This window comes from Malus domestica, chromosome 05, assembly GCF_042453785.1.
Source record: "Malus domestica chromosome 05, GDT2T_hap1".
Classification (NCBI taxonomy): domain Eukaryota; kingdom Viridiplantae; phylum Streptophyta; class Magnoliopsida; order Rosales; family Rosaceae; genus Malus; species Malus domestica.
This window is the reverse complement of record NC_091665.1, coordinates 39,609,901-39,632,795: the sequence shown is the minus strand read 5'-3', so window position 1 is coordinate 39,632,795 and position 22,895 is coordinate 39,609,901. Positions and strand designations below refer to the sequence as shown.

Genomic DNA, 22,895 nt, shown 5'->3' with positions numbered 1-22,895 from the left:
AAGAGGCTATATTTGGCCAGCCTGATGTCCCTTTGACCAAATAATGACACCTGGTGGGCTCCATAGAATTATAGCACAACCATCGGTTGAAGATGAAAGTTTGAACAAATTAGACCATTTTTTAACTTTTGAACCTTTAGCTCTCTCCATTGAATATGGTCTTACAACCCGCACCAATGGCACCGGGCGGTCGAGTATTGAATGAATAGGCAGCCCAGCCCAGCCCCTTCCCTTTAATTTTAGAATAGAGATCGATCACCATCTCATATTGCACCGTTCTTCCCCGCCCGAACACCCCCTGAGTGCCAACCTGCTCGTGCTCATAGCTTGATCATTCTTAGCAAGGGGAACAACTTACGCACTAACCTTTTCACCTTCTGCACTCCTCCCCTTAATTCTGTCGCTCGATTGTCAGTTAAAATCGCTTAACGACAGGGAGGAGTCCAGAAGGTGAAAACGAGTGCAGAATTCAATTCCCGTTTAGTAAACCCTTCATCTTCACAAAGGAAAAAGGATGCACCCAATTTCATTAACCATTAAACTTATTGTCCGAATCGATAACAAACGAATACAAGTCATATAACTACTACCAATACTCTACTACTAAGACACAATCAGCAGCCAACCTAATCTCTCTGCCGATCTAATGAAGCATTACCAAACCAAACAACACAACTCTATATTTTGTCCTACGAGTTTCCAACCTCACAAACAGGTTTAAGTTCAAGCGTACACCACACAGCATTCTTAACCGTCACCCTCTCGGGAAACAAAGTGCATCGGGTTAAAACGAAACCCGTTGTCGACAAGGTTATATCACTCTACTTCAATAAGACTCTGCCTACTTCGTCTTTCGCAACATCCCTACAAGCCTAATACTTTAGAACCTATACATATGCTATTGCTAATGAACCTTCAAGTGTCCAGCCACAGTGAAGCACTACCGAGACTAACGAAGCTGGTATTGGGACCTCCGTCCGGGCGGTTGTTGAAGAATAAATGCTTCCTGTGGCCCCTTGGGTGTTGCAATTGCTTCTGAAGTATTTAGGACGTTCGATCAGAGGAAGCAAGCTCATTTTTATCAGAGTTCAAGTTGATATTTGACTGGGATTTGTCACCCGATGTCATTTCATCCTGTTCGTTCTCATTTTTCTTTGCATTAAGAAAGCGACCCCCGCATCCTCTAGCTCTTCTCAATGCATGCTGGTGTCGAGATTCATGCAAGTATGGCTGCAAGAGTAGTTTGAAGTGCCAATGAATAAATGAAGCCTAACTAAACGTTTCATTGAACACAAGATGCAAGGATTTGCAATCCACAATACTACCTTACGATTCTTAAGAGCTTTATTTTCAGATTCTGCTTTAGCACGAGACTGCCTACGTCGCAAGATACCATGATATTGTTTTGCATTTACAAACACAGGTTCCTCAACTGCATCTGACGGCAGTGGAACACCTGCTTGCTGGATTCCCATCAACTGAAGATGAACCTGAAATGAAACACACACGGTAATAACAATAAATTTCAGGCTCATAAGCAAAATGTGGTCTCATCTTGCCATATTCAAGTACTATTATCAAGAAATGGTATCTAAAAGACGGGGAAGATATACCGTTGGTTGTGCGGCCCCATAGGGCTGTGAAGGATATGGCTGTGTTTCATAGGGAGCAAAGATGCTTCTGTAGTAAGGGTCTGGATAGGGGTAAGCTCCTGGTGCCTTCAATTAGACAAGCGAAGCATAATGTATCAAAATATTTGAAATACAATTTGGTACAGATGATAATTTCTCTGTTTTGCTCTCTAAGTTGTATATCTAACTAGGCAGAACCAGAACATTGATATGCTGTTTATTCAGTTACAGAAGCACTTACAGCAACCAATTTGTTCAAACAAGGTCAATAGTTTCAAACAAATAGTGAAAGTAGTCACAGTCAATTATTTATACACTAAAATAGGAAGGCAAAGTAAACAAGGGTATTCTAGGAAAGGCTCACCTAAAGAGGAAAAACTATGCATTAATGTATAGGGCTAAGAACGCTTACAACAAAGTAGGTAACAAAATGAACCAGATGAAATCTTAGGCCAAGAGGAGACATGCACAAGCTGCCTCACAGGATATTGTTTATTTCAAAATCTATGCCAAGTGCCAACTATAAGAGTTCGAAGATGATTTCCTCACATTATTATTGCAAAGGAGCTGGTTATCTTAAGCTTAATCTAAAGCATTTACATTAATATTACAAACAAACATATACATGAAACTTAGCTTGAGAAGCAAAACTTACCAATGATCCTTAACATTCTAGATCTAGAATAAGAATATTTCAAACGATAACAACAATTTCGCCAACATTAGTTTGGAAGGAAGGTTGCAAGAGCAAGTAGACGGTAAATCATAAAGGAAGGATAAAGGACGAGAAGGAGATTTTTCCTTCCATTTGTTTAGTAAAAAGGATGGAAAGGAGGAAAGGAAGTGTAAACACAACTTTCATAATTATACCCTTACTTAAATTTAATTGCTTTGGGACAACAATGCAACCCGAAACAAGATCTCTACTAGAAATTAAACCCCCACAAAATCAAATTAAGAATTTCACAGGTCAATTTGAAACACTTCCTTCCACCTCCATCCTTTTTTTCCCTTTCAAAGCATAGTTTAATCTCTTTATTTACAGAAGATCAAAATTTTTGAGACTCAAAAATATAAACTGCCTAAATACCTTGGAAAATACAACATTGTCTTCAAAATAAAATGCATTGATCTTTTATTTCACGAATAGCTTTTTCCATATTTTTTTTTAAGTGTAAATTTTGCAATGAATGTCCCTAATTATGACCCACTATGCTGACAAAGAATCATAACAGTGTGATACCTGTAATTTAGTCCTATTAATCCACCAATTTTTTTACAAGTGATAGCCTCTAATCCATTTTTTATTTTTTTTGCTTTTTCCTTTCTCAATCTTGGATGCATGTCTTGAAGGCTAAATCTACTTTCTTTCCAACCATATACAAATTCTCTTGGGGGCCATGTGCTTGCACATTGCTTCCCCAAGTTTAAGAAGCAAACATCTCATATGTAATAAAATTGCAACTTCAAAATCATTAAAAAGAACAATAACTGTAAATTACTTGATGAACTAAGTAACCTGTTACCACATATATGCTTCAGCACATTCTAAGACTTGACGATCAAACATGGTGTATAGGATCACCAATGTATACAGGGCAACATCTACATAAACGTTCATCTTATCTTCGCTACCTGGAGTCATGACAAACACACACATATACAAATATATGGCACCAAACAAACCACAAAATGGATGACACAACAATAAAGTAGAACTAGTAATGGACTTCCTCTTGCATGAAAACAAATCAACAATAAAAAAAAAGTTTTAGATGGATTACCACTGCATGTCCTGTTCCAAATTGTGGAGGTACTGCATACTGCATATTTGTGGTTGGTATTCCGGGATGAGACATTCCAATTGCAGGTAAGGATGAATGAACTTGAGACTCTGAATGACTTTGCTGGTCATCAGAATCACTATTATCTGCAAAACCATTATCGTAAAGTATATAACATTGCAGTTCAAGAAATGGTACACAACCACACAAGTGAAAAAAGGACGAAACAAAAACCATGATGCCAAACATCACGAAAAGAAATAAAACCAAAATCAATAACAAAGAATTGAAAGAATTGAAAGAATTGAAAGCTTGAACGTCAATGTTATACAGCCAGAAATATGAGAAAAAAGTGCAGTACATCACCACCTCGGTCATTATGTAGCATGGAAGCAATATAAGAAACACGTAGTCGGGACGTGATAAAACAGCATTACTAGACAGCATTAAGGCCGACTAAAACAACACAAGGTAGAGCCTCCCTTAGGGCACACCTCAAATTAAAGGGGTAAATGGATTATCAGTGAGATGGTAAATTATGTAAACCATAATTCGAAGTCAGGAATACCCAAGGAAGTTGAGGACTGGAACAGAAACAGATCTTGCTAACATCAAACCATGATTTCAACCTCAACTTCAGAAATGAGATGGGTATTTGGCATGAAAAAGGTAGGCAGATGTTTAATCTCACAAAAAGTTATTGGGTTCTAGAATAATCCACAAAAAGAAAACGAACAAACCCTTACTTGAACAAGTTTAATACAAAATTTACACCATTATTTTTATCAAAGAAGCAGAAGAACCAAAACGACCAATTTCTTGCGACATTAACGACTCCAGCTCAATTAAATGCCAGAAACATGCGTCCTTATCCATTTACAGCAAGTCGAATGGACTTAGTCACTCAAAGGTATCACATATGATATGAAATTTATGAATATGGATTTTGGGGGAAAAAAAAATTACCAGAATGATGGCGCACAGAAGAAGTCATGAGGATGTTGTATGTGGAGAGTTGGAAAACAATATGTAGCTGCAAAGTAATAATCACCCAGGTCAATGTCATACCAAAATAACATGTTACTACAATAATAAGAAAGTATGACATTGCTGAATTGGAAATCTATTAGTGTAAAAAATAGAGTCCATCTGTGTGAACGAGTGTCACCACTATCACTAAAAAAATATCTCAAAAACAGAAAATTACAAGCAGACCCAATCTACCAACACCAAGGCACCAAAAATCAACCGAACTGCAACAACACAATCGGAATGTTGACTCCCATTTCGAATGGGTGAATACCAGATCACAATGGAGCAATCTTACCATTGCGTCGAGGCTCGAAATACATAGATAAACAAATCATCAATAAACAAGAATTCCCTCTACTCTAAAGTTGTAGCCAAAGCTGCAGATTTATGCTTAATAATTCTTCAAGAATGCCTTGAAACAACTAATTTAGCTCATGAAACATAATCATGGTTAAAAGCAAAAAGTAAACCCTACTCATCTCAATAATTTCCAATCGAACCAATTAAGTTAATCTGCATGCCCAATTCCACAATCAAGTAAGAAACACAGAATTAAACCCAGAAAATTCAGCTCAATTAACTCTGAAAACACCTAATAAGCAAGCCAAAAAAAATCAGAAAATCCACCAAATCAGCAAGAACAAACAAGTCCCCAGTTCCATGCATTTTCCCCCCCAATTGCACCAACTGGAGAATTCCCCATAATTGGCAAGGCAAAATAAATTAGAGAGCAAAAAAGCTAGGGTTTCGAAATTTGGGAAATTTACCCTTTATTCGCTGGTTGCTGCCACTTAATTAGTAAAAATTCTGCTTCTTCGGCAGGTACGAAAAATGGCGTCTGACGGAATCAGAATTCCTCTCCTCTCTCTCTCTCTCTCTATACATATATATCCATATTATTATCTCTCTCTCTCTCTCTCTCTCTCTCTCTACATATTATTACTACTTTCAGCTGCATGCCCATTTATAGCCATACAACATTTTTATTTTATTTATTTATTTTATTTTTTGTGTTTTATTTTTATCGGTTAAGTGTCGAGCAGGATCGGGAGAGGTGAACACGTGGCCTGTCGGATGGAGGGGACTGTTTAAGGCAGGGGGGAATGTGCTGCCCAGAGGAGGATTCTCTCCCTCTCTTATTTGAACGGTCACGATTAAACCACGTCAACATCTTATATTGATATTTTTATAGAGACAATAAGATAAAAAACAATGTATTAGAGGAGGAGAAGGAAAATGATGAGAATAAGAGGAGAGAAAATACTACCCCGTCGGAAGATAATCTGGTCCAGAAATTCAGCGGGGCCTACTGCGCGGGTGAGCGCGCGGGATTGAGAATGACCGCTGAGCTACATTTCCGTTAGGGTCCACGTCTCTCTAAACTACCAATTTCAAAGTTTCTTGACAAAGATGCTTAAATACACAAAAGGAAATTATAGCAATAATTGTTCAACTTTAATTCAATTGAAATAATGGTTTTTTTAATTAAAAATTTAATACTATTGGTTCCCTAACTCTTCAAAACGTGCAACGATGGTCCTTTTCTTTAACTCTGTTGGAACGTCCGTGAAAATGAGTCACGTTCCACACACATAAGGTTGAATTGAGCGGCAAATATAGAAAACCAAATGAGAAAAATTATAACAATAGTCCCTCAACTTTAACTCAATTGGAGAAATAATCTCTCAACTTTAACTCAATTAGAGCAATGGTCCCTCAATTTTAACCCAATTGTAGCAATGATCATTCTAATATAACTTATTTTGATGGAATTCTAACGGAATTAACGAAAATGATCATAACTACATATTTTGATAAGTTAAGAGACCACTAGTAATTAATTTTTAGTTAAGAGGTCATTGCTTAAATTAAGTTAAAATTGATAAATTATCGTTATAATTTTCTCACAATACAATTTAATATTATCTTACTAAATAAAATTACAAATAATTATAATCCCACACCAATTAAGTATTTTAAATTTTTCTTTTTCCGTCAATGTATCATTTTTATTTAAGGAAAACTAATGAAAATGGTTTGAAACTTTTGAGTTTTAACGATAAGGACAAAATAAAAGGTAAAGTGAATAGTATCAGATTTAACTTTTTAGTGTAAAAATATGATTTTTCATTAAAATAAACAGTATCGCGAACTTTTCATTAGAACTTCCTTTTATTTACTCTCTCTCGTATATTTTTCGTGGGGCCTACTATGTGGGCCTAGGCTGGGCTCTTTCTCTCTGTGTTTACTTTTCTCTGAGAGCAATTCCACCCCAAAACCAACTCCCCAGCACCCAGCCAAAAAAATAGGCCAGCCCCCTGTTTTTTTGCTCCAGCCCGTTACATTGCCTGGCACCCAGCTCATGCCAGGCAACAGCCCATCACATTTTGGACTGACCCAGAAGCCGGCCTGTTTCTCAGGAGCGTGCAACACAAGCGCGCAAGGCGCGAGTGGGTTTCAGGGAAACCTGAAAAGGTGTCAGCCCACTTGGGCTCAGCGACGTGGCTTCACGATAGCCGTTGGATTTCCAACGGCTAGTTTTTCTAGACCGTTGGATTTCCAACAATAAAAAAAATTTAAATTTTACTTTTAAACTGGACCGTTCGATCAAAGATCAACGGTCCAGATTAATTAACTTAATTAAAATTTATTAAAAAATACAGAAAAATGATTAAAAAATACAGAAAATTTAAAAAAAATTATTTTTTTCTTTCTATAGTTTATTTGATGAGTTTATGTAATTTTATTTTAGTGTGTTTTTTTTTTAAGTTTATTTGATGAGTATGTAATTTTATTTCAGTGTGTTTTTTTTTTAAGTTTATTTGAAATTTTATCCAAAATTGGTTAAAAATCATATCCGAAATAAACTTTAAAAAAAAAAAAACATACCAAATAAATGCGCTGGGTGCCAGCGCATTTTTTTAGGGGTGGAGATGCTTTGGTCTGTTACTGTTCACTAGGGTATATTACTGTTCACTTGAGTGGATAAATGCGCTGGGTGCTGGCACAAAGTCCTTAGGGGTGGACTTGCTCTGATGTGAGTCACGGAGGAAATGAGAAATAAGAAGACAAAGTAGGAATAAAAACAAAATAGTAGTAAACAACACCAGTCCGTATAGGAAGGGTGAGGTATTTATGGATAAACAACTTATGATATTGTGATCGAGTGAAAAGTGTGTGGTGAGATTGTTTTTCATTTTAATTGTTGTGGTCATATTTTATTGATTTACTGTATACGTGGATTACGTAAGTTGACCATCAAATAGGATTTGGCAGGATCCCCTCCTTGGGGGTTTTAGGATCAACGAACACGGACCGTTGATTAAAAATGCAGTCATAATTTTTTCTTTTTTTTTATAATTTTTATATTTTTCATGCAAAACGATGCTGTTTTACTTTTTAAAATATAAAAAACATTTAACTAGGACTGCACGATTTTTTATCAACGATCCGTGTTCGTTGATCCCTAGGATCCCCAGTGTCACAGCCCGTCCCGGAATTTTAATTCCGAGGACATGAAAAGATGAAAATGCCCTTAAACGGGACTAAGGGGCGAAAATTTAACAATTTGGATTGAGTTGGACACGTGGGATCCCCACACCCCTCAATCCTCTCCCTATTTTCTGCATACTGTCTCTCTCTCTCCTCCCTCACGAATCTCTCTCTCTCTGTCACTCTTCTTCTCCGCTCGAACAAACCAACCACAAAACAACCTTAAACTTCCACCAACGACGGAGTTAAGACCACCATCGAACTCCTGGAGACTCCACGATCACGTAGACACCAATTTCAGGTAAGTTTTACTTCGGAAAACCTAGATTCTAAACTCCTCGTGAAAGTGCACTGTTCATGATCTTCGAATTGACTTTGTTTTAGGACAATCCAAGCTCACAGTGAGCTTAGTGAGGTTCCAAGGAAGCTCGGAGTGCTTCGTTGGAAGTTTTTTGACGTAAGAACACGGAGATCGATAAGTTCAAAGTTTGGCCGGAGCTTTCGAGGCGTTTTCCGGCGAATCCCCGGCGAGTTAGGAGTTTAGGTAGGTATCAATCTCTTCGTCTCGTCAAGTACTACAACTTTCCTTTTTGTTTCACTCAATTTCGTTGAGTATTGAAGAAGTTATACTCATTTGAAAAATACCCAGTTTCCGGCGACCTCCGAGGCTTTCGAGGCAGTTTCCGGCCAAACCACGGCGAACTAGGTGTTGGGAAAGGTACCATTCTCTTTGTCTCTTCAAGGGCTACAACTTTCGTTTTTGAATCACTTGATTTCGTTGAGAAATGACAAAGTTATGGCAATTTGAAAAACTGCCCAGAAAACGGCCGCCGGAAAAACCAGTCCGGCGACCCAAGGAAGAAGAAGGTGCTACAGTAAAAATAAAAAATAAAAATAAAATTATTTTAAAAATATGTCGACGTCCGTGACGTCGAGTAGATCACTGTGGTATATTCATATACCTAAATTGAACACCGTATGAGAAAGTTATTGAAGATTGTTGGTTAGGTGTTCAAATAACGTTTTATAGTTTTCACATTTAGGTGAAAATGTGAATTGATGATCCGACCGTTGGATCGTCACCAAACTTTGATACGTTGTAATACGTAATATTTGAGGATTATTGGAACTTACGGATTGGGAATCCGAGTTACGGATCTTCCGGAATTGGAATTGTAAGTCCATAATATAAAATGTTAACCGTCACTTAGTTTTGGAAATTGACGGAGATCCGACCGTTGGATGGTAATGAAATTTTAGGATGTTGTCCTAGAGGTATAATGTGGACCTCTGGAAGTTATGGATTTAAAATCTGAGGGGTGGATCTTCCGGATCAATCTACGTAGTGACGTATTTTATATAAGTTATATATTCTATCGATATGAATTCTGAGGTTGGAATTGATTATTGTTTTAGGCGCCGATCGTCATGACGCCTTGGCGTATTGTGCTAGGGAGTTGTAGGGCGAACTCCAGGTGAGTGGGCAGTTTTGTTTTCTGTATATATATATATATACTTAACGTTTTCCCAGAAATTGAAAATGCATGAAATTATGTTTAAAATGAAATGCATATGAGTTATGTGGAAAAACGGGAAGTGAAATACCATGCATAGAATTGATATGAAAAGTATATAGAAATGTGAGTTGAAATGCCATGCATGAATTAATATATGATGCATATGTATGAATTGGTGCGGTGGACGCATAAGTGAGTATTTAATTACTGTTATGATGATGATGATATATATTGAGCTCAAATCCTGCACCATGGTTTAGTGCTTATAGTATTCACCGCATCGCACGCTCGCCTTGGATCCAAGTAGATGCTAGTCGTACAGTCCACGCGGAGTGGGTACGACAGACCAGTCGCGAGAGTGTTAGTGAGATTCCGACTGGTGGGTGACCTTAGATTATGTGCACAGATGATTTATGAGAAGCACTAGAGCGTAACTTGTGTGCAGAAGGCCGGACGGGTCACAGAGGTGACTCCGGTAGAGTGATAATGATAGATTTTGAGCTCTAGGTTCAACCGTATAGGGCTATTAGAGGGCCTACGGTTGATTACTTTCTTGCACCTGATATGATTATATTGATGCATTCATACCTTATTACTGTTGAGATGATGTGGCATGGCATAATTAATATGAGAAATGTTGAGATGACATGGCATGGCATGATTGATAAAGAGATAATGTTGAGATAGTAAAAATGAAGTTTTGAGAATATATATGTATATTTATATTTTACATTTCTGGGAAAGTATACAGGTTTTACGGAGAGGGGTTACAACGTTTTGAGAAATGTTTGGATTTGGAAAAGAATTGTTTTACTGACCCACTCAATTTTGGTTTTGCGCCCCTCCAGGTTCAGGAATCACAAAGGTGTGGTGACTACGAGGAATTCGACGGTGTTCTGACAGATTGGACAAAATTAGGACTCACCTTCGGGTGTATCAATTTAAATTGTATCTTAAAGCTTCCGTACTGTGCAAATGGTTACGTCACTCTCACGTGACGGCCAGCATGCCCTCCTTCGGGACGGGGTGTGTCAGTTGGTATCAGAGCATGGTTGCAATCTTGGACATTTTGAGAAGTTCTAGTGAATTCTGTCAGAACTACACCGCCTCGTAGCAAGCCACTTAGTTAGAGGAATTTAGTCTCCCTAATATAACGGTTTAGGGGAAACTATTATTATGGTGATTCAGTCTATTATAAAAAGGGACATTTTAAGATGGGTTATGAGTTGAATTTGAATCACTTAAGAGAAATGATGAACCTGAGGGAGCGAAGTAACGGTTTAACCATTTGGAAAAGATGTTTCGGATTATGCAAGTTAAAGGAAATTTCCTTCTGACAAGGGGTCGAGACGACTACCTGGTTTTGGGTATGAATTTGTATCCTGGTGGAAACAGGATTGTTAATTGTTGTCACCGGAGGAAACAGCTGATTGAGAATTATTTAAGGACTTGTTTAAGGAAAAGTTTATCCCTCCGGCATTTATCGATGGTAGTAAGCAAGAGTTTACAAATGTGAATCAAGGAAGTTGATGATAAATGAATATTATAGAAAGTTTTCAGACTTGCCTCGTTCCATCCAGATATTTGAGACAAGGTGTCTCGAGTAAAGGAAATGTACCTTGTGCAGCAGGTACAAAATTAACACTTTGGGAAGTGTGAAATTAATGAATGTGTTTATGTGAACAGAGGGGACGCAGAATTGTGAATTGCCCCTAGAATCAGTTGTACTCAACAATTTTCCATGATATCATAGTGTCGATTCAGCAGAGTTATGGACTTAGTAGTTTGGTCGGATTGACCGTGAGTACAGAGAGATTTGATGAGTTATATGTTCAGCCGTACAGGCCACGAGAGGTGGATTCGACTGACACATGAGAAATTGGTGAGTTATAGGCTCGGCCGTACCGACCACGCGGAGTGGATCCGGCCGACGTATTATTGAGATAAGAGTTGAATCAGCCGTATTGATCATTCTAGTTGACTTCGGCTGATATATTTCTTATTATGTATGTTATTACCTAGAGAGTAGTAAATAAATGTAGTTGAGACGAGTGTATGTATTTTGCATTGAGTGACAAAATAGTAATGTTATATCTTTGAGAGTGGTTGCCTACTTATCGAGACAACGATGATTTATCAGTATTGCGGGCTGCAGACCGTAATATTAATAACTCATTCGTGGATTCGTTAAGCAAGCAAACCGGTAGATTATTTTATGTTAGTATTGTACTTATTCAGAATGCTTAGTAGTAATAGAGTATGTATTGTGTCGGTTAAATTATTTCCATTAGATTGGTTGGTTATAATTGTGACAAGACGGAATGTTAAGGGAAACCAGTACTTTCCATCGATCTGGATGACCAGAGATTACTTTTGTAAGTATGCAAAGTGGATTGAGTCAGGCCGTTATTTATGCTGTGAGAGCAAAGAGATTGTTTTCGAAAGGCTGTCAAAAATATTAGCTCGTGTGGTGCTAAATGATGTTGTTTGGAGTAGTGTGAATAATGTCAAAAGGGGTTAGACTTTTCTTGATGTCTTCCTTGAAAGTATACCTGGATTGCCTTCAGGCAGAGATATGAGGTTCATTATTGATTTGTTGCCAGGTATAAATTTATATTGGAGATTGGTTCAGGATGAGTTATGGGAATTGGAAATTCAGTTGAAAGAATTGGTTGATAAAAGTTTCATTCAACCTAGTACAACACTTTTGAGGAGCCCCAGTTTGTTGGTGAGGAAGAAAATGGATCTTGAGACTGTTCATTGATTATAGACAATGGAGTCGGGTAACGATTGAGAACCGTTACCCATGGTGATGTACTGATGTTTATTTAACCAGCTCAGAAGTAATTGCGAAGATTCAAAGATTGAATTGAGATCTGGTTACTACCAATTGAATATTATAAGTGACGTTGATCATAAGATGGTTTTCTGGACTCGTTATAGTCTTTATGAAGTTTGGTGATGCTATATGGATACTCATGCTGTTTTATGAGTTGATGGATGAAGTATTCCAATAATGCCTTGATAGATTGATATCATTTTTATTGAAGATATTCTGGCATATTCTGAGCCAGAGCAGAGCATGTAAACGTATTAAGTCGGTGAACCAAAGATTGAGAGAACGTTGGTTGTATGCTAAGTAGCAAATGCTAAAGTTAGACGAATCAGGTGGCATTCTGAGATTTGTTATATATTCTTAAGGTATTCAAGTGAATCCTTAAAAGATAGCAGAAATTGAGTAATTGGAACAACCACGAGCTGTAATTGAGATTCAGAATTTCTTAGCTTACCAGGCTATCTTGGATGGTTGTGAAAGATTTTTCAGTCATTGCTTTGTCATTGACGAGACTGTTGAGAAAAGAGGTTATGTATGAGTGGGAAGGAAATTGTGAGCAAAGGATTCAACAACTGAAGTATTTCCTCACTCATGCACGTATTTTGGTATTCCCAGAGAATAGTGGTAATCATAAATTTTTAGTGATGTTTCTTGAATGGTATTGGATGCATGTTGATGCAAATGTTAGGGTGATTGCATACGTTTCACGATAAATGGAATCTCATAAGATGAATTACCCTACGGGTGACTTAGAAATCATGATTACCATTCTTGCTGTGAAGTTATGAAGGCATTATATTTGGTAAGAATGCAAGATTTTTACGAATCCAAAAAGTCTTCAATATCCATTACTTGGAAGGATTTTGATATGAGGCAGCGAAAGTGAATTGTATTGCTTAATGAACATGATTGTACGATCAGGGTGATCGTAAAGTTTGTTCTAACTGAAGCACTTGGTGAGAAGACTACAGTAAGATTAATGTCTGGCACGTTTGCCAAGAGTATCATCTTGTGGATTGAAAACCAACGGAAGAAAAATTAAGAATGGAAGATCGAGAAGAAGTTATACTTGTTAAATTTCAAGTTAGGCCTGTTTGGTAAGGTCGTACTTGAAACTTAAATGCTTGACGAAGAAATTTAAGAATTAACCAAGGTAGAGAAAGAAGGTAAGTTAAATCCTAAGTTAATCGGACTTAAGTGATTATCGAAAAGTTGGTGAAGTTGCTTACAAGCTTGTGATGCCCTCAGAGTTGGTTAAGGTGCAAAACATATTTTATGATTCGATGCGTTGTCACTAGGTGGCAGATTCGTCACATGAGATTCTGGTGTAACTATTGAGAATTAAATTGGATTCGACTTGATAAGGAATCAATGACGACTTTGGATTGGAAAAAGAAGGTCCTGAGAATTAAGACAGAGTAAGTAGTAAAAGCTTTGTGAAGGAAATCATTCAGTAGAAAAGTATGTGGGAGAAAGAGAATCGGATGAGAAAGATTTACCCGAAGCTATTGTTGGAGTATGGTTGATTTAGTTGGTTGCTGGAATTTCGGGGACGAAATTCTATAAGGAGGGAAGATTGTCACAGCCCGTCCCGGAATTTTAATTCCGAGGACATGAAAAGATGAAAATGCCCTTAAACGGGACTAAGGGGCGAAAATTTAACAATTTGGATTGAGTTGGACACGTGGGATCCCCACACCCCTCAATCCTCTCCCTATTTTCTGCATACTGTCTCTCTCTCTCCTCCCTCACGAATCTCTCTCTCTCTGTCACTCTTCTTCTCCGCTCGAACAAACCAACCACAAAACAACCTTAAACTTCCACCAACGACGGAGTTAAGACCACCATCGAACTCCTGGAGACTCCACGATCACGTAGACACCAATTTCAGGTAAGTTTTACTTCGGAAAACCTAGATTCTAAACTCCTCGTGAAAGTGCACTGTTCATGATCTTCGAATTGACTTTGTTTTAGGACAATCCAAGCTCACAGTGAGCTTAGTGAGGTTCCAAGGAAGCTCGGAGTGCTTCGTTGGAAGTTTTTTGACGTAAGAACACGGAGATCGATAAGTTCAAAGTTTGGCCGGAGCTTTCGAGGCGTTTTCCGGCGAATCCCCGGCGAGTTAGGAGTTTAGGTAGGTATCAATCTCTTCGTCTCGTCAAGTACTACAACTTTCCTTTTTGTTTCACTCAATTTCGTTGAGTATTGAAGAAGTTATACTCATTTGAAAAATACCCAGTTTCCGGCGACCTCCGAGGCTTTCGAGGCAGTTTCCGGCCAAACCACGGCGAACTAGGTGTTGGGAAAGGTACCATTCTCTTTGTCTCTTCAAGGGCTACAACTTTCGTTTTTGAATCACTTGATTTCGTTGAGAAATGACAAAGTTATGGCAATTTGAAAAACTGCCCAGAAAACGGCCGCCGGAAAAACCAGTCCGGCGACCCAAGGAAGAAGAAGGTGCTACAGTAAAAATAAAAAATAAAAATAAAATTATTTTAAAAATATGTCGACGTCCGTGACGTCGAGTAGATCACTGTGGTATATTCATATACCTAAATTGAACACCGTATGAGAAAGTTATTGAAGATTGTTGGTTAGGTGTTCAAATAACGTTTTATAGTTTTCACATTTAGGTGAAAATGTGAATTGATGATCCGACCGTTGGATCGTCACCAAACTTTGATACGTTGTAATACGTAATATTTGAGGATTATTGGAACTTACGGATTGGGAATCCGAGTTACGGATCTTCCGGAATTGGAATTGTAAGTCCATAATATAAAATGTTAACCGTCACTTAGTTTTGGAAATTGACGGAGATCCGACCGTTGGATGGTAATGAAATTTTAGGATGTTGTCCTAGAGGTATAATGTGGACCTCTGGAAGTTATGGATTTAAAATCTGAGGGGTGGATCTTCCGGATCAATCTACGTAGTGACGTATTTTATATAAGTTATATATTCTATCGATATGAATTCTGAGGTTGGAATTGATTATTGTTTTAGGCGCCGATCGTCATGACGCCTTGGCGTATTGTGCTAGGGAGTTGTAGGGCGAACTCCAGGTGAGTGGGCAGTTTTGTTTTCTGTATATATATATATATACTTAACGTTTTCCCAGAAATTGAAAATGCATGAAATTATGTTTAAAATGAAATGCATATGAGTTATGTGGAAAAACGGGAAGTGAAATACCATGCATAGAATTGATATGAAAAGTATATAGAAATGTGAGTTGAAATGCCATGCATGAATTAATATATGATGCATATGTATGAATTGGTGCGGTGGACGCACAAGTGAGTATTTAATTACTGTTATGATGATGATGATATATATTGAGCTCAAATCCTGCACCATGGTTTAGTGCTTATAGTATTCACCGCATCGCACGCTCGCCTTGGATCCAAGTAGATGCTAGTCGTACAGTCCACGCGGAGTGGGTACGACAGACCAGTCGCGAGAGTGTTAGTGAGATTCCGACTGGTGGGTGACCTTAGATTATGTGCACAGATGATTTATGAGAAGCACTAGAGCGTAACTTGTGTGCAGAAGGCCGGACGGGTCACAGAGGTGACTCCGGTAGAGTGATAATGATAGATTTTGAGCTCTAGGTTCAACCGTATAGGGCTATTAGAGGGCCTACGGTTGATTACTTTCTTGCACCTGATATGATTATATTGATGCATTCATACCTTATTACTGTTGAGATGATGTGGCATGGCATAATTAATATGAGAAATGTTGAGATGACATGGCATGGCATGATTGATAAAGAGATAATGTTGAGATAGTAAAAATGAAGTTTTGAGAATATATATGTATATTTATATTTTACATTTCTGGGAAAGTATACAGGTTTTACGGAGAGGGGTTACAACGTTTTGAGAAATGTTTGGATTTGGAAAAGAATTGTTTTACTGACCCACTCAATTTTGGTTTTGCGCCCCTCCAGGTTCAGGAATCACAAAGGTGTGGTGACTACGAGGAATTCGACGGTGTTCTGACAGATTGGACAAAATTAGGACTCACCTTCGGGTGTATCAATTTAAATTGTATCTTAAAGCTTCCGTACTGTGCAAATGGTTACGTCACTCTCACGTGACGGCCAGCATGCCCTCCTTCGGGACGGGGTGTGTCACCCAGGGATCCGGCAAGGATCCAAATCCCATAAAATATAGATGCTCCGATACAAGAAATTATTGAATAGTACAGTATCCATTAAGAGCTAGTAGTACTTACCAGCAAACGTATGACACATGGCAGAGTAATTATTAAAGAAAAGTTGAGGGCTGGGTGGATTGTCTGCACTCTTGTTCCCGTGCCCTCCCATACACTATTGTTTGTGTGGTCACTGTTAAGTCACGTCAACATTTTATATTACTATTCATTTTTGTCTTATTATCTATATAAAAAAATAATATAAAATGTTGACGTGGTATACCGTGACCACACAAAACAGGAGGGCACGAGAACAAGGAGGGCAGACAATCCTTGTCCGTCAATGCTTCTCTCGTTCCTCTACTCCCTCCTCCTTTTCCTCTAAAACAAAAAAAGAAAACTAATGAAAAAGACTTGAAAATTTTGGGTTTTAACTATAAAGACAAAATAAAGGATAAAGTAAATAATACTATGATTTACTTTTTAGTGTAAAAATGTGATTTTTCGTTAAAATGAACAATACCATAAGTTTTTCGTTAAAATTCTCAAACAAAAAATTGCCTCTGCCTCCTCTTTTGCTTGAATTTTGACTAAATCTCATCCCTAAACATTAAAATCCACAAACTGCAAAACCCAGAAATCTCACGTTATATGTTATGGAATTTTTTGCTTGAATCTAACTGTAATTTTTTGCTTGAATTGTATTTTATCCTTCTGGATTCCAGCTTGCGCAAATTTTGAGGTTTTGAGTTTTCTTAGACAAAGAGAACATATGCGACTCAATTTGATGAGCGAGTTTTTAAAGCTTGGGGGAACCATTTGCAAATGAAAAAATTGTTGTGCATATGGATGGGAACGTGATGGGTGAGTTTTTTTTTTTTTTTTTTATTGTTTTTGAACAAACGATATTATCTACATTAAAGGGGAGATGAGTTGGCTTAGTCTCACAACAGACTAGTAATAATGTGATTCAAATTCGTTTTTGATGAGAATCGAACCTAAGACCTCTCACTTACATATGAAAAAGAATATCACTAAACCGTAATATTAAATGACACGTGATATGTGAGTTTTAAGCTTGAAGGAATCAGATGTGGCAGCCCAGAGGAGGCAGAGAGTTATGTGACCAAAAAAAAAGGCAAGAAGGAGATGGGGGAAGGAGGAGACAAAGTTAAAATAATTTCGGTAAACGAAGAGGAAAGAGAAGAAGTCGGTTAATGAAATTATTAATAAAAAAAATACTGATAATTTTTTTTATCCTATAATTCCATATGTCGTGATTTAATTAGTAAGTATCACCATTTGGCAATGCCACGTGGTACTACAGTACCATTATATAATTTATCCTCTGATGAGTTCGATCTCTTTTTTCGGTAGATAGTGTTTCATTTCTATATTAGCCGGAGGAAGATTTCAATAAATCATATTAACTCAATCATAACTAAATTTTGTACTTGTCATTCGTAAATCATGAAACTTTATACGTATAAATGAGAAAAAAAAAAAATAACTGAACACTAAGAAAGTAACTGAATTATATTCTACTTGTGGCTAATAAAATTAGAATAATATATCGGTCATATAAAAAGAAGTTGACGAATAATTGTTGCATACTCTTTTTTTTTCTTCCTTTTTTTTTTTAAATAAAATAAGGACAACTGGTGGTCATCTAAAGTTATTCATCTTTTGTTCACCTTTTTTAGCTCCGGAGAGGCTATGAGAAGTTTCACCATGCCCGTGACCAGGGTCAAGCATACTTACCAACTCGGAGCATTGAACCCGGAACCTATCGTATTTTTTTGTTTATTGAGAGCCACAATCCGCGTCATTACCATTAGACCACTTAATGTGGTTATTTTTGTTGACTTTTTAACTCAAGTCTAAAAGCACGAGACGTGGAGAAAAGGTAAATAAAAGCATGTAGAAATTATATTTCAAACTTAATTATCACAAAATTTATCGTAATTTAAAAAAAAAATTGCATTGAGATTTGCTCCATTGGGCTTGTTTTGACTAGTCGCCAACGAGGATTGATTCAGTTGGTAATGACATGCTTGTGGTTAACCTCCAATTCAAGTTCAGTCCTCATTGCCAATGCCAACCGTTCTTATTGATGGGCCATTTGTAAATTCATACGTAAATCTATATCGATGTCAGCTGACAACTATGTATCACACGTAAATGGCTTGAAGTTGTGGGTATATTCTGGTAATAGTAAGAGTAGCCAATCTCTCTATAAACTTTTCGTTATAAAAAAGAAAGGAGATTTGACTAGTCGAATTCGTCGGCAATATTAATGCAATTTTGGGGGGTGATCTTCTACAAAAACCCTTCCCAATTCCAGTCCCTTAATTTCTGGGCTTCCTGCTTCTCTCTTTGCCTTTTCGTATGTGGCATATGGGCCTATTAGAGCATTGGCCCATATGCGAGTAAATAGTAACGTTATTCATATCATGTTTTTATACCATATTTTTAGGGGTGTGCTATCCACATATTACTTTTTACTTCTCACACACCATTTGTTAATTTATATCCGTTGATTTTTTTCAATTCATCTGATTCGACGGTCGAAAACAAAAAAGTGTGGGAGAAGTAAAAAATGGTGTGTGGATATCACATCCCTATTTCTATACAATCTTAGGGATATCTGGACAGCCACATCATTTGAAAATTTTGTAAAACACAAGAAAATGAAAGAGAAAGACTCATTGTATACCACAATTATCATTTAATTAACTAGTTTTTCTTAATTATTAGTTTATTAAATAATAAACTAAATTTAAAAATCTGGTTAATTTAAATGATGTGGCCGTCGACATCAAATACCAGAGAAAACCAACGGATACCTTGAAAAACAAAAATGGACCATATCAATGCCAAATGCGACCATGCAACGGATCGTATGATACAATAAATTATTTCAAGTTGTCAGGTCGAGTGAAGCATCGCAGTGAGAGAGAGAGAGATAGAAAGAGAGCCCGAGGAGGCATAGCAAAAACCCGACCTTTGGGACTCTCGGAGGGATCACCTTTCTCCCCAACGGCTCTTCTGCTTGCAGATTCTTGTGCATGATCCAACTCCCCCATCACCTATATTAACTCCTCACGCCACCCGCAAGACCTTTCAATTCAGACTTCAGACCACCCTCGATCATCCAGTCATGTCTCATTGGGCTCTCTCTCAGGTAGTGCCCGGCCCCCTTTTCAGATTCGTGTTTGTTTCCCGAGAAAATGAAAGAAAAATTGAGTCTTAGGTGGTTTCGTGATTACCCAATTTCTGGATAGCAGATATTTGATTAGATATGCTGTTTTTGTAATTGGAATCTGATTGTTTTGCTTGCTTGCAGGGTTCACTGACTGTTCCTGTTGCAAGTGATTTCTCCCTCAGAAGATCTGTGTTCAAGGTGTGATCTTTGTATTTTTGGTGGTGTTAATTTCGTGAAGTTGTGTTTGTTTTTATTCATTTACTATAGCTTAGCATTTCTCGGATTCTCCGCTCGAGCTTAGAAGCACTTTTGTTAGCATTACTTTGTGTATCTTAAGGATGGAGCTTCTAGAAGAAAAAGAAGTTGCCTTTTCGGTTTTTTAATTTCCCTTTTTCTTCTTTTTAGGATGTTATAATCTTAGTGGGCATTGTAACATTTGTTTCAAAGTACAACCAAACAAATCGTAGCTAGTAAATTTGAATGTGATGGTGATGGTCTCTTCTGTTGTTAGAAGCTGCCGTGGGCAGTGATTGTCAACAGTTGTGAATTTTAAGTTATGAGCTAAATTTAGTTTAATGATTTGTAATTGAGTGGAATGTTAAATTAATAAATTGTATTAAAAAGATTTACAAACGTATGAATATATTTGCGGTTGAAACAAATCTCTTTATGCTGATCTGATTAAGTTTAAACTGCATCTTAGACTAATGTTTTAGGGTCTTAATATGCTGGTTCAAGTTTACCTGATAATAGAGTACATATTTAACGTGCTATGTGTTTGTTCAGTTGATAACTTTCACTGAAACCGCTCTGTAATTTCGCTGCAGGCACAAAGTGTTAACTTTAATGATAAATCATGGGCACCTATTTTACCTTTGGACTTGAAGACGAAGAATGGGCAACTGAGAAATCAGCGCATTGTATGCATGTCGGTGCAACAAGCTAGTGCACCTAAAGTTAATGTAGCTCCTTTACAACTTGAGGATGCTAATGAACCCCCATTAAATATACACAAGCCTAAGGAACCTTATACTGCAACCATTCTTTCTGTTGAGAGAATTGTTGGCCCAAAGGCTCCTGGTGAGACTTGCCATATTGTTATTGATCATGGTGGTAATGTGCCCTACTGGGAAGGGCAAAGTTATGGTGTAATTCCTCCTGTAAGTAACTTATATTTATGTTTTCATGAATATTTGCATGATTTTTGGCCTTTAAAGTTCACTTGGGTTGTCTTTTTTAACTAAATGATATACTCATGTTCATCTGTTTCATGCTCTGCCTATGGATATCCAGTGCAGTTATGATTTTAAAATTAAGAGTATTATGATTCAATTGTTTTCAGCCCCATTTGTTGTCTATCCTCTTCACTAAAGGCGCATAGTTTTAGACACTGTTATTGGTTCCATCGTCACACTAAATTCCTCCTTTGTAGTACCTTATTGTGATTCACTTGCATAACAGGGTGAAAACCCAAAGAAACCTGGGGCTCCGCACAATGTTCGTCTTTACTCAATTGCATCCTCAAGGTATGGAGACTATTTTGATGGCAAGACAACCAGTTTGTGTGTCCGCCGTGCTGTCTACTATGACCCTGAGACAGGAAAGGAGGATCCTTCCAAGAATGGTGTATGCAGCAACTTTTTATGCAACTCCAAACCTGGTGATAAAATTAAGATCACAGGTAAGAGCCTATTTTTTTAAAGAACATTCGGACTTTTTAAAATGAAATTTAGCCTGCGCAATAGTGCATAGCTCATGGCAATGAACTCATACAGCTCAGGGACTGTGCCCCTATCTCATTTAGTTGCCCCAGCCTGTTCTTCCCTTTTGTTATTTACCAAATGCCTGCCTTCTTCGGATTTCCAACATATATGAGTTCGATGTGCATTTTAGTTCTTGCTTTGGCCAAGTCATTTTATGGATTTGACACTGTTGCGTAGTTAAGATGCACTCTTTATCAGTAGTTAATTGTACTTTAAATATTAATATGGCAGGGCCTGCTGGCAAGATCATGCTTTTGCCTGAAGACGACCCAAATGCCACCCACATTATGATCGCCACTGGCACTGGTGTTGCCCCATACAGAGGTTACCTTCGTCGCATGTTCATGGAATCTGTTCCCAAATTCAAGTTTGGCGGCCTTGCATGGTTATTCCTTGGTGTGGCCAACATTGATAGTCTCCTCTATGATGAAGAATTCACCAAGTATCTCAAGGACTACCCTGATAATTTCCGGTATGACATAGCACTTAGCAGAGAACAGAAGAACCAGAGAGGAGGGAAGATGTATGTTCAGGATAAAATTGAGGAGTATAGTGACGAGATCTTTAAGCTACTGGATAATGGGGCCCACATATACTTCTGCGGGCTCAAGGGTATGATGCCCGGGATTCAAGAGACCTTGAAGAGGGTTGCAGTTGAAAGAGGGGAAAGCTGGGAGGAGAAGCTTTCACAACTGAAAAAGAACAAGCAATGGCATGTGGAGGTCTACTGATAAGGCACTGTTTCTGAACTGATTCGTGTCTCTTTCTCGAGAAGATGCTGAAGTCTCTTATGCTAGGTAAAGTTTTCTTCTTTCTTTGTTGTAAGTTGCCCATTTGACAGCTTTAGTTAAGGAACTTGAGTAACAATAGCATTCATCTGTAGCATTAGACAAAGAGCCAAGCCGTCATCTTGGCCGCGCCAATTTGTGAAACCCTTTTTATTGTTGATTGATGTTTCATCTTATGATGCTGTTTACTACTTTAAGCACTTATATATGATCTATAGCTGTCCAATTGTCCTGTAAACTATCTCTGGATGAACAATCCGTGAATCACGTTTGGATTAGGTGGTTCGAGCGATCAAGCATTGTGGTGTATATATGCTTCCGATGTTCCTCAGCCTTTGATTGCATTAGCCATTATCGAGGTTCTCTGTCCAACTACAGAAACGGAGAAACACTTTGATTGTTGAATGATTTTCATCACCTTTTACTTTTTTGTTAGATTAGCTAGCGATGAGGTTCGAACTCACGCCGTCATGCAAAGGCTCTACTCCTTTCCACCACAGTAGAAAAAGGGTCATGTGGCTGTCCGATTGCACACAAAACATTGCACTCCCTGTATTTGGTCTCACCGCTCGCCCGCCCGGTCTCACCCCTTGCGGCTGGTGCCCTGTGTAACGTTGTAAAGCTGGAACACAAGAATCTCTCATGCTTTGTTTAAACAATATTACGTAATAATCAGAAGGATCCTT

The 22,895-nt window shown here is 37.8% G+C and overlaps 2 protein-coding genes and 2 long non-coding RNA genes across 4 annotated transcripts; 3 read left to right on the top strand and 1 right to left on the bottom strand.

Annotated features, from left to right (window-relative positions):
- Positions 1–497: 497 nt before the first annotated feature.
- Positions 498–5,403, bottom strand: LOC103435619 (nuclear transcription factor Y subunit A-7-like). Its single transcript, XM_008374007.4, has 6 exons — positions 5,215–5,403; positions 4,382–4,448; positions 3,416–3,561; positions 1,614–1,718; positions 1,326–1,490; positions 498–1,230 (listed from the first exon to the last, which is right to left on the bottom strand). The coding sequence occupies exons 2-6, from the start codon at positions 4,407–4,409 to the stop codon at positions 1,045–1,047; spliced, it is 630 nt and encodes a 209-aa protein (XP_008372229.3). The 5' UTR covers positions 4,410–4,448; positions 5,215–5,403; the 3' UTR covers positions 498–1,044.
- Positions 5,404–8,048: 2,645 nt separating this feature from the next.
- Positions 8,049–10,557, top strand: LOC139195791 (uncharacterized). The gene is made up of 5 exons (XR_011580820.1): positions 8,049–8,240; positions 8,324–8,483; positions 8,589–8,657; positions 9,356–9,414; positions 10,305–10,557. It is a non-coding gene; the product is annotated as an uncharacterized lncRNA (long non-coding RNA).
- A 2,832-nt stretch (positions 10,558–13,389) lies between these two features.
- LOC139195790 (uncharacterized) lies at positions 13,390–16,541 on the top strand. Its single transcript, XR_011580819.1, has 5 exons — positions 13,390–14,183; positions 14,267–14,426; positions 14,532–14,600; positions 15,299–15,357; positions 16,248–16,541. It is a non-coding gene; the product is annotated as an uncharacterized lncRNA (long non-coding RNA).
- A 2,753-nt stretch (positions 16,542–19,294) lies between these two features.
- On the top strand, positions 19,295–22,385 carry LOC103409108 (ferredoxin--NADP reductase, root isozyme, chloroplastic). The gene is made up of 5 exons (XM_008347927.4): positions 19,295–19,637; positions 19,800–19,856; positions 20,486–20,818; positions 21,120–21,339; positions 21,653–22,385. Exons 1-5 carry the CDS (start codon positions 19,614–19,616, stop codon positions 22,150–22,152), a joined length of 1,134 nt encoding a protein of 377 aa, XP_008346149.1. The 5' UTR covers positions 19,295–19,613; the 3' UTR covers positions 22,153–22,385.
- The last annotated feature ends 510 nt before the right edge of the window (positions 22,386–22,895 follow it).

What these genes read in the sequence shown, in the direction of transcription:
- LOC103409108 (XM_008347927.4), top strand. Translation starts at nt 19,614, where the DNA reads ATGTCTCATTGGGCTCTCTCTCAG. An exon ending in CTCATTGGGCTCTCTCTCAG is followed by an intron (nt 19,638 to 19,799) that starts GTAGTGCCCGGC and finishes GCTTGCTTGCAG; the next exon opens with GGTTCACTGACTGTTCCTGT. An exon ending in GTTATGGTGTAATTCCTCCT is followed by an intron (nt 20,819 to 21,119) that starts GTAAGTAACTTA and finishes CTTGCATAACAG; the next exon opens with GGTGAAAACCCAAAGAAACC.
- LOC103435619 (XM_008374007.4), bottom strand. Translation starts at nt 4,409, where the DNA reads ATGACTTCTTCTGTGCGCCATCATTCTG. An exon ending in TTCTGTGCGCCATCATTCTG is followed by an intron (nt 3,562 to 4,381) that starts GTAATTTTTTTT and finishes ATGGTTTTGCAG; the next exon opens with ATAATAGTGATTCTGATGAC. An exon ending in ATGGGGCCGCACAACCAACG is followed by an intron (nt 1,491 to 1,613) that starts GTATATCTTCCC and finishes GTTTCATTTCAG; the next exon opens with GTTCATCTTCAGTTGATGGG.